Here is a 16148-nt window from a genome sequence, read left to right on the forward strand (position 1 = left end):
TAAAAAACAGCGATGATAAGTAACTCTTAGATAGACTTCTTGTTTAATATAAGTATTTGATGCAAATTTCGATTATTTTGTTTTGCATAAACATTGAAAGCATTTAATATATATATATTAAGTAAATTATTTGAAAGTTTTATATCTCTTGCAAGTAAAGTGGAAATTACTATTAAACGATTAGCCGATGGTAAGCTTGCGAGTTTGTTGTGTTAGTGCATTATCGACGTTAGAATGAAGGTTTTGAATTCTCTATCGAGATGTCGACTTATATCGAGACTTATTAAAACACTTTGAGATGCTTTTCAGCGGATAGATCTTTTTCTAGTTTTTTTTCCAGACGATGCAAGAATGTAGCAAATTGCGGATATTTTTTTACTGCTAGCATTAACTAATTGAAATAGGATAGAAACAGATCGAAAAAGATTTACACGAAGAAATATAAAAGCGAAAAAGGATAAGCAACAAAAATATGATCTGGAAGAAAAAGCAAGGCACCTGGAGTTATTCTGGGACGCTCCTTGTCAGTCTCATTGTTATCGACCCGCTGGGATCTCTGGCGTCATTGCTAACGTGATCACGTCTTAGCCCCATCATCTTTTTACACCAGCAACACCTTCCTATGACGTAGTTTCGTGTCCTGCTGCGAACTGTCATAACAGCCTCGAAATGTATTCCGGTTTAAAAGAGAATTTTTGCTTTTAGAAAAATCATTAGAAGAAAATTTCTCTGACTGAAATCAGATTTTATTTTCTGATACTGTGTAAAAATAAGTATCTATTAAATCTTAAAATTGTTCTTTAATTTAGTTGTGTCAATACTTATATCTCAATATTTATATAAATAAATAAATTTAATCGAGAAAAAGCGCAAAACTTTTTTAAATAAAAATTTAATTATCCTAACTTAATATATACTTTTAATCATTGCAACTTATTCTTCTCTTCATGTTCTTAATCCTTATACAAAGCAGTTACTTTTAAATATCATATAAAAAGTATATTTTTCCTGATTTTTTAACTTCTATTTAATTCATCCTTACTTTCCACTCGCTGTTTCTTTAAAATGTGTCACCGTAATATTCTATCATAGTTTATAATTAAAATAAGTTTTTACATTTTTTCATTTATATAATAATTGTTTTTTGCATAAATATTAACAATAATTTCCTATTTGTTATCATAAATAACATTTTTGTAATTATGTATAACTACATATTTTATTGTATCTCACACAATGATATCGTTATAAAATAATAATAGCTTTTTCAATATTATAAATATCTCAATACTGAATATCTGAATGTTGTGAATTATGTTTTATTTTCCATACACGTTTCATATTTCTTATCGTTTCCTTCACAATAAGCAGCAAAAATTTATACTTGACGTTATACTTGACCATGAAAAACGGGTTGCATATAACTAGGCTATAAAGATAAATACGATAGAGCAATAGCTTATGCTAATTCGACTAATTGGCAAAATGCGTGTTAAAACATTGAAGATAATAGATAAAAGCAGTTTTGACCTTTTTAATTTTCATAGCGATGTTCTTTTCTGCATTCTAGTCACGTGCTGTTATTTTTTATGACAAGATGAAGTCGCGATAATATTGTCACTAACATTTTATAGCGAGCAATGAGTATTACTTATATTAAAATTATTACTTACAATGTTGCCTGTATTTATATATGCGGCGTAATGCTTATTATTAATATTGCTTATAATAAATAAATATTATAATATATATATATATATATATATATATATATATATATATATATATATAATAAATCATAATAAATTATAAAAATATGATTAACGTTTTATTTATAATTGTTATTAATTTCTGAAAATACTAAAAATCATGTATTTTTCTGATGTAATAAAATGTAGAATTTGAATAAGCATGCGTTTTAATAATATTAAGATAATAAAATAAAAAATTCATTAATTTACATTTAATATAATTCAAACATGAATGAAATATCTTAATAAAATATCTCAGCATATAAGAATAATAAAATTTATAATAATTTATAATATTCTCGTTTAAAATAAATTAATTACTAAAAAATGTATTAATATTGCAAAAAACCTTTTATAGAAACTGTTATTAATTCAAAAAGTTCTATTATCAAAGTTCTATTATTATTATACAGACGACTCAAATCTATTTTGTTTTGTTAATTTTATTTAATGGATTGAATTAAGTCTCTCTCCTTTCTCATTTATAATTAACATAATTAAAATATATGTAATTGGTAAAAATGTTAGAATGTGCGTAAAAGATAAGAAGATTTAAGAGATTCAAAAGTGAAAAATCTCTGATAATAAAGTTTATCTTGCATATCATGAATTGTAATTTAACGCCTTCAAAGAATATCTAATATGCGAGATAAGAAGCGTGAGCAATCTGTGAAAAATCCCGAGAAGTGAGTAACACAGTTTGTCACGTTTGCATTTTTAGAAATATACATTTCTCGTCTATATAAACGGACAAACAATTTACATGAGACTATAACTGTTGTAACAAAGTGCGTAGCGAAGTGCATCCAATAATATTAAAGTAATAAATATAGTATGAAAAAAATGTTATTTTTCAGTACTTGGGTTATTAGTTTGTTGATTTTGCCTAGAGCAATTTTGGCGGAGGTAACGTAAATTTGCAATATGATTTTAATTGATTTTAAATATTTATAAATATCAACATAAATAATGACACATTTGTATGTATGTATGCTCATTAAATAATATATCTAAAAATTTAATTCATTAAACATCTCTCTCTCTCTAATATTTGTTACGTATTACAAATGCTATTATAAGTTTATTGTAATAATAAAGCTTAGATACATTTTTTGAAAAAATAATTATTCATATAATAAATATTTTACTTTTTGTCATAAATGTCTCCTTATAATCAGATATATTTTTGCGTCATTATTATAATAAAAATATTCTTATTGCTAAAAGCTAAGGGAGTTTGGGATATATTGTGTACAGAATACAGTGTGTACTTTAATCATCAGATTGAGATCATTCACTTAAATTTTGTTAATATAAATATCTACAATCAACTAATTTATAAAACTCTGTATAATTTAATTTTATTCAAATGAGGAAAATGTATTTTAATAGTTTTATGATATTGTTCTTATAACAATTATTATGATTGACAAAATTAATATACATACACACATACAAATTATAAAATAAAAAATATAATTTATTGTAATAAATAATATGTATATATGTATATATATATATATATATATATATATATATATATATATATATATAATTGTTTAGGATTCAGTGTGGTACGACAAGTTATATCATCATGCTTCACACGATCGTGTTCACACTTCACGTACCGGACGATTTGGCTTTGGCTTCCTAGAAAATTTACGTAAAAATTTTTGTCAATCACAATTTTGCATGTCTGCAGATACCATGCCATATTTTATAAATCTTATGTGTGCTATAAAATGTCCCGATTTGTATCTACCGCATCATCCTACGCCAGAAAATATAACATCAACATCTATTTCAACACCTTTTTCAACAATCAAAACAACAGGTATAAAAACATGTATATTGCTGTATTAAAAAGAAATATCTATTTTCAAATATATCCATTATTCATAGTCACTTATCTCTTAAAAATACAAGAGATATATAAGATCTAATATATATCTCATATATATATATATATATATATATATATATATACACGCATATATATACAGGATGTCCCGAAACTTTTGACATACCCGAAGTGTGAAGATAGATTGGGAGAAACTGAATCGAAAAGTCCTGTAGCATTTTCCTCTAAAACGCTTCAGAATAAAGTTATTATTGAGTAAAGTCTGGCTAATCAGCTCCGACCTTTAGCCGGACACACGTCAGTGAGCCGCGCGCCTGATAGTGATGCGCCGCTGTAATGCTCATTCACATTATCAGGCACGTGGCTCACTGACGTGTGTCCAGCTAAAGATCGGCGCTGATTAGCTAAACTTTACTCAATAATAACTTCTTTCTGAAGCGTTAGAAAATAATGGTACAGGACTTTACGATTCAATTTGACCCAATCTACCTTCACACTTTGGGTATGTCAAAAGTTTCGGGACACCCTGTGTGTATATGTGTGTGTGTGTGTGTGTGTGTGTGTGTGTGTGTGTGTGTGTATAATATAAGAATTATACATAAGATATACAAAATATATATAAGTGAGAGTCAAATTACTCTATTTTTTATATTTTATATATGAACATAATATTTATAAATTAAAATTCTTTTTCATAGTTGTTGATAATAATAAGATATACATTTATATCAAATAGAATCAAATAATCTGATGTTCTTGCCAATTATAAAAAAAAAACTACAAAGTCAAATTTGCATATTAGATGCTTTATATAATAAAATTTAGCAAAATCAAAACAATAATTATAAAATAATTTATAACAAAATTAAAGATAAAATCAATAAAATAATTAAAAAAAAAACAAAAGCTTAATAAATTGATATTGTGACAATATTAGCTAAACCACCTGCACCTATTGCGCCAATGCCAGCTCAATCTGCAACTGTGGCGCCAGCAGCAGCTCAACCGCCTGCGACTACGGCGCCAACAGTAGTTCAACCGCCTGCGGCGCCAGCACCAGCTCAACCGCCTGCGGCGCCAGCACCAGCACCAGCTCGACCGCCTGCGGCGCCAGCACAACAAAGTGCGGAATAAATAATAATAATAATTAAATTTAATTGTATATAAATATATCAATAATATTAACAAAAAATTATCTATAATAACAATCGTATTAATATTTGTTGCCGTAAAATTATTAATTTTTGTTTGTTTTTTCAAAGAAAAAGTATTTAAATTATTTTATCCAATGTTTATATGTTCAACATTTATTCAGAATTTGATATTTGGAAGAACATATCTTTATTGCTTCTGCAATCTCAAAATAATTAAAATAAATATTGCAATTGTGTATTATTTGATAATTGTGTGATATTTATTAATTTCAAATTAATAAACATTTTTCTTTTATTTCAATGTTTAATCATCACAAATATAATAAATTATTTTTATTATTGTGAAGATTAAACAATGAATAGTAACAATGAAAATACAATTAATTGTGTATGAATATGTTCACACTTTATACAATAGATGTCATAGTATATATTCTTGAAAGATTGTTTCTGTGCAAAAGATTTCTTCTATGCATAAGATCACTGTTATAGAATATTGATAAGAACGATACTTCTATTATCGACTTTATTACTTTATACTTATATTATCGATTTCAATATTTCTTGCCATTGATAAAATTTAATAAAATTTTTCATGGATAAAATTGTTTTTTTTTTCTTTTAACATATATCTAAATTTATTCCAAATATTTAGGTATATTATATTCAACATGTAATATTTTTAATTAAATAGACATAAAATAAATAATTATATAAAAAAGATTTCACTTAAAATAACTTTAATAAATAATTATTTATCATTTTATATGGACATGCATGAACATCTTTTTTGGATTATTTTATTTTTGAATTTATATCCCTATTATCGGAATGTGAGTATCTTGTAAAGATTATATTTAGAATATATAGATATTTTTTAGCATATTTCGTAATATTTTATGACAATATTTTCAATTCAATGCATAATTATATTTATAGAAACTATTTTCATGCATTTTCATGCATTTAATAAAAAATTATTATAAAATTATACTAATACAAGACTTATCATTTATAAATTGTAAGCAGTTCTTTTTTTATCGATTTATATGTATGTAAATTCAAATAAATTACTTACACATTAAAAAATAATTAAATATATTAAATTGTCATGATAAGAGATCCTGAAATTTAATACGATAATATCGGAAAGGGAAGAGCGAAAGTCATTAATGTAGAAAATAAGACCTTGCTCTCGTTGTGAAAGTAATGTCGGGCACTATTACGAGAAGCTTACGTCCTCTCACTTTCTGCGTGTACATACAATGAATTGTTAGCGAATTGCAATAAATGCAATTTAACGCCGTAAAAGGCAAACCTTGTTAACACATAACATTCGCGCAATGAAAACATGTAACATTTTCACATGCTTACTAAAGATGTAACTAAAAAATTTCTTGTTTTTGTGCGGTTGAACTATATACAATATATTTTATTAAGCAATATAATTTAATTTTTTTATTTAATTAAATATTAAATTGTGATAAGCTTATATCACATATGTTAAGCTACTGTTTACATATTTCTTTTTAAGGCAGCATTTTTATTACATAATTAATGACTATGCACTTCATACATTATTATCTCTTATTGTTAACAATAGATCATTTGAGATACTTAATTTAACGCTCCAATTTTATTTTTGAAATCTAAAAAGTTTTTATTAATCATCTATCAATTAATAAATTTATAGAAAATATATCAACATATAAATCAACATATAAATCTAAAAAATAAATTTTTTCCAATAATAATTCTTAATATAATATATAACATTTTTTAGAATAATTATTCTGTATATATATATATATATATATATATATATATATATATATATATAATTTTAATTCATATATATACATAATTTAATATTAATTATGTATAAAAAATATTGTCTTGAAAAAATTATACATAATTAGTACGTATGTATAAATTATCTTATTTAATATAAAACAATCAAATATTTTAATAATAAATCTAATTAAATTTAAAAAAATGGAATGTTTCTATAATAGAGTTGTATTGCCGGCGTTAAGTATCCTAAAACCTTGCAATTAATCAATCTTAGCTTACGCTGTGAGTCACTGAGAAATGAGTTCTTAACATTGTGGAGCAACCAGGATACAATAATGCGAGATACAGACCAGTCTCGACTTGCGTGAATCACGACGATCGGCATGCGAAAGAATGGGAATACTGGGGTACAATACAATATAATAGCAAAGTTTAACTGATATGAAACAGGATATTGTCTGAAGAATAAAAATATGATTATAATTTAATTAACAATTATAAATAAATATTAACATGACAAATTTATTTGATGCATATTTTTAGAAAAACAATGCTTTTGTATAATTTAACAGGCGAAGATGATATAAACGCTGGAACAAGATATTTATAATTCATACGATTCAGTCAGAATTTGCAAATATATATTTAATTTGAATAAAAACTAGATCGGAATAAAAGCACACATGGGTCACAATATCTCGTTTGTTTTTCACCTATCTGATTAGTTCTCTATCTAATGTCTTGGCATGATCGATCATCCTTTTGCTATTGTCTATCTTTTGCATCACGTTTGGGATTTATTTGAAACAAATGGTCTATTTAGATTTTTATCGATCAATATGCGAAGATAAATGTGTTCTGTTTCCTTTTCTTCAACCGGAAACGTGCGAGAGAAAGCTTCAATGAAGAATTGCGTGTGAAAGTGTTCACGTTACGATTTGAAGATATTGGCTGACTCTGCAAGATTTCGCGAATGTACGAATTAAATGGTTGAATTAAGTGTGTGCACAAAGTGCATGTGTCTGCTAAACGAAAATAAATTTCTTGATATAGTGTCGTTAATTGATCATATTCGAACAAAATATCGAACATAATAAAATTTGATTTTAATTATAACTTAAATTATAATATAATTATAATTATAACATAAAATTTTAATAAAAAAATTAATATAAAATCAATGTAATTATAAAATTTTTATATTATATATTGTTCTTAAAAATTATTCTCAATATTTTGAAATATATAAAAAAATTATATACGTTTTATAACTGAAATATTGCAATAAACAAAGTATATTAAATCTATAAATAATGTGCTATCTAAAAATTAGTAGTATTATTATTAATTTAAAAATATTGTATTTGCTATTTATAATGTAGAGAAGACACGAGACAAATGCAAGATTGAGAGAAAACAGAAGAAAAAATAATTGGTTTGCTTCTTTTTTTCTCTTCTCTATCTATTTATCTATTTATCTATTTATCTTCTTTCTTTCCGGTCTGAACTAGATTAATTCACGTATCTACGATCTCCGCAATAGATCCGCGCAATTCTATTCACCTGAGTGTTAGGAAAAACACGATTCCCTCGTAGAAGCGGGATCACACATAAGTAACATCAAGATGCAAGATTGCGCAGAGCGCATACGACGACGGAGCGAAAGTCGATCCTTGCATATACGAATCAGAATGTGGTTCTCGACGCAGCTCGATCAGGGTCGGTCAGCCGACATACCCGTCGATCAGAGAGACTCGGATTAGATTGCGCGAAATTAACGAGAATGGACGCCACGGAAGTGCCAATTTTTTATAACATAACAAAGAAAATTACTTCGAAATTATAAATATATTTGACAACTCATCGTTCGATTGCAAAATTCATCGTCGAAGAATGTCGATATTTTGCTTCGAGATATATTGCGAGATAGGCAGCGATTGATATGATAAGTGTCCAACTTTCTGACATCTTCCGCGATGTAACGATGTATGATTAATTACGCTGCATAATTAATCAGTTATGTAATACCCGGATGAAATCTATCTTTAGTATTATTATTTTAAAAAGAAAATAAATATTTCACATGTTCTTCTCTGTTAGGTAATATAGTTATAATTTATGCGCGATATTATACTTCGATTGCAATCATATGATGAACATAATTAATATTTTCACGCTTCTATAAAATCGATCTTCTTAATCCTTATGTTGATAATATTCAATATTTTATGTAATTATAAGATAGCGCCTAATATATAGACAAAATAAGATTTACAAATAAGATTCCACCAATATTTTAATTGATTGATTTTTAAGAAAAAAAAAGGGCGGATTTTGCAAGAAGACTGAATTATACATTGCTTTACAGTCATTAAATTGTATCAATTCAAGCCAATTCATAGCAAAAAAGGATGAACATGATCTGAGATTGCATGTATAATTAACAGGAACAACATAATATGCCGTTCGATCATTATATGACAAAAATAATAAAAAGATACATCCACTTTTATTTAATGCGTGTTCAAACGCATCGATCAATATTTCTAATCTCCAATTAATTTTAACGCAGTTTCGATTTCCTTTCATCGCACGGAATGCTAAAATATAGTGGCATTCATATGCAGCAATTCACACATAATATTACGTAATATCGCGTGATTGTTTATTAATACGCATATTCTCTGGTTACATATTTCGTAAACCTACGTGTTATATAAAATCGATTTCACGGACGAATCGTGGGAACAAGAGCTATTCAATAGCTGCTCCAACTATTTAAGTGATATGTTATGACAGTATCTGAACACTATAAATTCATTATAAGGAAATACGATAAAAAATTAAAAAAAAAAAAAATATCCGCATAATTATATATATATTAATTTAAATTTTTTAAATTATTTCTCTTCCAAAAAAATCATGCAAGTTTTCTATTTATCGAGAGTTAAATTAAATTAATAGGAGTATACACAATGCTACTTTCTTTTGATTTTTTTTCATGAATGTAAGAACAAATCATAATAATACAATACACTCTAATAGTGTCACTACTATTAAATTGCGAGTTCATAAAGGATTAGAGACGCTCTAACACCTTCTCCCGTCACTATACCTTCCCTTGCGTTTCACCGTGAAACGTTTCACTTTTCCGCGTCTGCATACTTTCGAGACGTTATCTGCGGCTTTTGTCCTTATTAGCATGCGTTAGAATAAGTTACTGCTCTCGCATACGCAAGAGAGTAAACGCTGTAGGCGGCATTCCACTTTTCCAAGCATCGTTACATTATGCCCTCCGCCTTGCGCGAGATTTACATAACTATAATAAATGTACCGCCATCTCTAAGAAGAGTTAATGTAATTATCTAACATCGCGGATTTGAGTGTGCGTAAGTAGGATAATATATTTTCAATTTTTCATTTTAATATAATAAATTTTTAACTCGAGAAATGTGTATGTAACGATTTCATTAATTGTATTATTAGATCTTTTCTGCAGCCATAATTATGTACGAAAAGTATAAAAATATTATTATAAATATGAGAAGATTAATTTTAATTAACATATACATCATTGTTTCTCATTCTCACTCATGTGTGAATCAATACTTTTTTAATAAATGCATATTTTACCTATAAGTGCAAATTATGCAAAATTAAAATACATTGTATCAATGATGAGAGCGAGCAACTCAATAAATTTAATATATGTTATTTAATTAAATGTTTGGAAATAAATGATGCAAAGGAATTATAAATAATATTACTATATAAATAATAATTTTCGACTTTATCTCGCAGATTGTTTCACAAGCTGAAGAATATATGTCCTCTAAAAATTACGTCATATTCTTTATTGCTGTATTGCGTGTAATGTGTTAAACATGTATAATCAAGTCAGTAACAATTATAAAGCATTCGATAATAAATTAAAAATTGCAAGAAGATGAAAGATCATAATGACTTGCAATCGCGATTGCATCTGAATTTGCAATGATCTGACTTTGAATGGCTTTGAGTAGGTAACACGCAAAATCCGGAGTCACGAAAGCAAGGTAAGAAATCGTGGAAAGGGAGAATTATTATTCGGCTTGCAATCGCCGAGGAATGTCAAGGTTTTACCCTCTTCGCACATATTCTGCCTCGGGGTTAGCACTCTTTTCTTCTTCGCTAAAACATCGTGGCTTCTCATGGACAATTCGGTATATAGTTCAATTTACAATATTGTAACTGCGATTTTGCAACAGGTATTTTGAATAAGAATAGCTCGCTCTTTTCAACGGATATACCTCAATAAATGTGCTTTATATTAGAATTTTTTATGCCAATCATATAAATTTCTGATTAGATAGTCAAAAATTTATATGATTGGCATAAAAAAAATAATAATATTTATATGATTCTCAATTAAAAAAAAAAAAAAAGAAAAGGAGACATTAGGCATACTCTTCGGACTCTTTATCAAACTTATATTCATTTTTAAAAATATGTTCATAAAATCAAATTAAAAGCATAGAACTATAGCACATAAAATAGCAGAAAAATATTGCAGAATTATATATTTTCTTATTATATAAAGCAGTTTTATATAACATATGTAGAATCTATTATATGTACCTTATTTTACATAAAATATTTTTTTCACTACTGTTAAAACATATTGTAAATATTAAGATGAATATTAAGATATTTTTATATTTCTCTTGAATAAAAATAAAAATTTTCTTTTGCTTAATAATTGTAATAAATATCAGCTTGAAACTGAACACTCACGCTGGACATAATAGCTGTCATCTGGACAGCATAGTCGTCTGAATTAATTTAAATGGATGAGAGCTCCAAGAGAGCGGGAAAATTTCACCGTAAATTAAATCTGTCACTCTTTTTGTCAAGCAGCATCGTTTTATATGCGATAACATCTTAATTGCCCGTTCGCATCTTCTGTAATCGTCGCGCGATTTAATGACCAATAAACACGAATACTCAACATGTGCACAAATCCCTAATAATTTATTGAAAAATTCGCCAAGATATTTATAATACAATTTATGATCACGCGAGATCGATAATGCAAATATTTCTTTGATGCATTATATCATTAAGGATGTATCTGGCGTCAGTACTTATTATACATTAATTATATAAGAAAGTTTTTATGAATATTTGATTACTTAATTTATTGAACGCGTATATAGTTATTAAACGCATGTTTCTTGCAAAGTCATATATATATACGTATATTTAAAAATAAAACACATTTCTTTATAAATGAGAAATATGCCATCGATTATCAGATATTGATCAAAATAAAAATATTTTGCACGCGTCTTATAAGACTTTCTCTTATATTACGTATTCAAAGTAGAAGATTCATGTAATTTCGTTTTATTACCTATTATATTAAACATTATCAAGCATTATCTAAGTTACAGCATTGGATATGCATGCGTTTTAGACGATCTATATCGCCGCCCTAAATGAGGCATTGAACGTACATGCAAATCTAATGCTCACTCGTGCGTAGGACTCGTTTAGCTATATGTATTTATGAACAGTATTTATTTATATAAGTACGCGAGCCCAATAGCTATGTTTAATTATGGTTAGAATATCTGCAGCGACATACTCATATACGTTGAATGAATTTTTAATCGTTTGTTAAGATTTAAAACTATTAATGTATATTAATAAATTTATATTAATAAACCTAGTACATTAATTTAATTTACTTTCTAGTTTATTTTATCTAATTGCTAATAATAATATCAATAATTTTCACTCAATTTGACTTGCGATACAAGTGTGGATAAATAAGCATAATCAATAATAATAAACTTTTTCAGAAAAATATTTATGGAGTTTATCTTACAATATACATATATATAACATGCATTTTACAAATAATATAACATTTATGAATGTAAAATCTTTCATCTACAAAGTTTTATAAAGTTTTAAAGAAAAGTATTATCTATAAAAGTTTTTAGAGAGAATTTTTAATGCATGAAAAAATGGACGATAAGAAATATATATATATTTTCTGCTCAGATAACAATTTGCCTCATTGACGAGATAAAAATATTTTAAAATTAAATACCCATTAGTCACAAGTGCGCGATATTTTGATATCGCTTTTGTTATCTGTCAATATCTACTTCAGTCATTGTGCCTGCGTTATATCATTGTCCCGGATTCAAGTATTCTCACCAACAAAAATGTTACCGTTTACATTCGTAACAATAATGCCTACACCGTTCAAACCTGTTTAAAAAAAATCTCTTGGGGAATTTCCGGCGCCGCCTTGACTGGTATCAAGGATATACATTTCACCAGTAAGTTGGCCCACTGTCGAAAGATGAATTATACGTGATTAACTTTGATAGGTTGGACAGAAAGATAACGTTATATACGATGATCGATTACATTATATTGTAATGTTTAAAATAAGAATAAATATTCTGCAACATAAACCATAACATTGGAAAAATATTTTAAGATGTATTTTTTATTGCAGTAATCTGCTATTATTAATTCCTCGTTTTTCTTCATAATAATATTCATAAAATCAGGTAATAATTATTGTAATAAATATATATGATATATCATAAAAAGTTAATCTCAAAGTTATATTGTAAATACTTGTTAGAATCTTTAATACAGATGTATATTATTTCTCCTTTATTTTAAAAAATTTTTAATTAACTACGTATTATATACTAAAAAACAATTTCTGATTTTAAAATCTGCCTTTAGTTATTCGATTTATATCGCTAAAAAATCGATGTTAAAATTAATGCATATTTAGATTTACATTAGCTATATTAAAACAATCAATTATAAAATTAATATATGAGTAAATAAAAAAATCAATAATTTTATATACCGATTACGAAGACAATACTTGTGCACAGTCCTCGTCCTGTGAATACATTAAATTTTAATCTTATATAATCTTTTAAAAAATATTTTATGTTTAAATATTTAATCGAAAGAGGACGACGTAGAATCAGAGAAATCTGATGCATGGGCAGCAGATATTTTTTTTTTTAATATAGTGCGCGCGCGATTTATATACATACATATTGATGACCTAGTTTTGCAATATAATTTTTAATGGATACAAATTACTATAGTGTATTAATGTTTGCAAAATTTTAAAAAATTTAGAGATTTTTTCAATAAGAAACTTTTTTAAAAGTTTAAGAAATTTTGAATATTTGAATAAATAAACAATTTATATAATCCTTTATTAGTTTATATTCTGCACTTATGTATACAAGTCATAATAGATTAAACTTCATGTATCCAGATATATATGTATATGTATAGTGAAACTTTCGACTCATTTCGAAGTGATTGATCAAAATTAAATCAACGAAATATGGCCTCGAGCGACAATAACGTTACTCAATGATGAATAATTTATCGTTCTATGATCTTCTTTGATGCAAGGATCGATAAAATTAGTACCGTTTATAAGAGCCTTCTTTGTCGCACAAATTTTGTGGTTTTCTGTTTCGTTACAGATTTGTATAAATAATCATTTTAATAATTTTGCTATTTTCATCATTTAATACATATTTTCACAAATACGTTTATAATTTTTATAGCAATATAGTCAATAAGTTAGACAGTTTATAATATTAATGATACAACTATTACACACATTTTTATACAATCACGTTTAGATATATGAAAGAGATTTTTTTCATTTATCTGTAAAATCTATATTTATACATTTACATATGTTTATTTTTATTTATTCAATTTGTTTCTCTATAAAAACACATATTTTAAAAAATAAACATTTAATTTAAAAGATTGTAGTAAAGCCTATCAAAAATCTTCATAAGGATTTCTTATATCATTGCATAAAATATAAATTTAAACTATTTTTTCAAAATTATAGCAATATATTCAAATAACAAAGGCAACAAGATGTAATAATCTAAAACGCGTTACGAAATGATGAGTGACGTTGAGTACACTGAAGGCAGACCGCTTGTTTCATTCATCTGCCATCAGTATCTGTAACGTTTTCTTATTGCCCGCAGATGAAATCATAAAAATGAAGGCCAGAAAATTGCTCATACGGGCCGAAAGAACACCTGACGTGCCAAGTATCTTAAATTGCTTGGTAACATGACCGAGAATTGTATGAAGTGTTCAAAGCAATTTTGTTTCGCGTTTGTGAGATCATGAGTGAGATGTTTCTTGAGCAATGTAGAAATAAGTGCAATTAAAAATATACAGTAATAATAATAAAACATCTTGTTTAAAAGAAAAAAATGAAACGATTTTCAAGTTTATATTGATTATATTGATATAATACTGATATAATATGTATATATGATACAATATATTTCTTGTTTTTTTACAAAATAATTAAATAAAAAATATATATTTTACACATTTGTGCAAAATATCTTATTAATATAAATATTCAGAAAAATCTGCCATTAAAAATGTTCCAAAAAAGAAAAAAAAATTATATATTTTCTGTAATTTTTATTTATTAATTATTATTAATTTATATAAATTAGATTTATGATATATTGATTATGAATAGAAATTCTTCCTCAAAGATCTTGAATATATTATGCAAAATAACACGAAATGTAGAACGTAGTGTAGCTTTACAGTACGTGATTGTCCGTTTCACGATGACCTCGTGACATCTCAAACCATTTCTTTACTTTCCAATGTAACAGAGAAAGTATATTTTTTTATCGCCATCAGACGGCAGTAATGGCAGTTACATTTCAAATAAAAGATATTTTTAATGATATTGCTGTGTGTAAAAATTCTGTCCTAATAGCTTCTTGCTATACATTGTATACAAACAATCTTGCACGCATATATAAACAGTTACTATTCCTGGAAAAGTGGTCACAAAATTACATTTTCTTTGCCAGCAAACTATACATCACCGTCGCTTACATGTCGAGAAATTTTGAAACTTTATTAAAGAAATTTTCCAACAATATCAATATTGCATATTTATACTGACATTGCGCTCTAGTCCTTACATTATTTCTTTAATATTTTCTCCGTACATAATAAGCTTTTTAAAATATAAAACTCTCTTTGAAATAATCGTATTTAATATTAAGTCTCTATATCGCAAATATAAATGCAATCATTTAAAAATAATTTTTAATTCTTAACGTAATTCAGAGCATGATGAGATATTAACAACCAACGCATTCTATATATATATGTCAAAGGTCGAAATTGAAAACCGAAATCCATATAAGATGCTGATTGTGTGAAAAGGGGGTAAGACCACCTGAGAGTATCTCGTCACCCTGTGATCATGCAAATTCTCGCTCACGCGCGCGCACGTTAGACATTTAATAAAGTATGGCTTTCTGTCACTTAAATTATGGACCACACACACGTCTCAATCAGAAATACATACACTATGTGCTCAAATTTCTGCCGTGATTAACCTTGCTTTTACAAAACAAGATATAGTAAAATAAGAAGAATTAAACTTATTATTTATAGTAGGGAAAAAAAATTATTCAATATAAATGACGCAAAATTAATTATAGTCACTAATATAACATTCGCAGAGTGCAATAT

The 16148-nt window shown here is 26.7% G+C and overlaps 2 protein-coding genes across 3 annotated transcripts in view; both read left to right on the forward strand.

The window, feature by feature from the left end:
- Positions 1 to 4864, forward strand: part of LOC126857322 (uncharacterized) — a 91456-nt gene extending 86592 nt beyond the window's left edge. Inside the window, exons 1-3 of one of the 2 annotated variants that reach the window (XM_050606654.1) lie at positions 2537 to 2657; positions 3315 to 3585; positions 4550 to 4864. In XM_050606654.1, the coding sequence (XP_050462611.1) occupies positions 2586 to 2657; positions 3315 to 3585; positions 4550 to 4746 (540 nt within the window). In that variant the 5' untranslated portion in view covers positions 2537 to 2585 and the 3' untranslated portion in view covers positions 4747 to 4864. Of the gene's footprint in view, positions 1 to 2536; positions 2658 to 3314; positions 3586 to 4549 lie in introns of those variants that run through there. The other variant, XM_050606646.1, reaches the window with a different exon arrangement.
- LOC126857145 (peroxidase) overlaps positions 937 to 16148 on the forward strand; it is a 43216-nt gene continuing 28004 nt past the window's right edge. The window contains exon 1 of the mRNA XM_050606323.1: positions 937 to 947. The gene's annotated coding sequence lies outside the window, so the exon portion shown is untranslated. The remainder of the gene's footprint in view (positions 948 to 16148) is intronic.

Source organism: Cataglyphis hispanica, chromosome 2 (assembly GCF_021464435.1).
Source record: "Cataglyphis hispanica isolate Lineage 1 chromosome 2, ULB_Chis1_1.0, whole genome shotgun sequence".
NCBI classification, from domain to species: Eukaryota; Metazoa; Arthropoda; class Insecta; order Hymenoptera; family Formicidae; genus Cataglyphis; species Cataglyphis hispanica.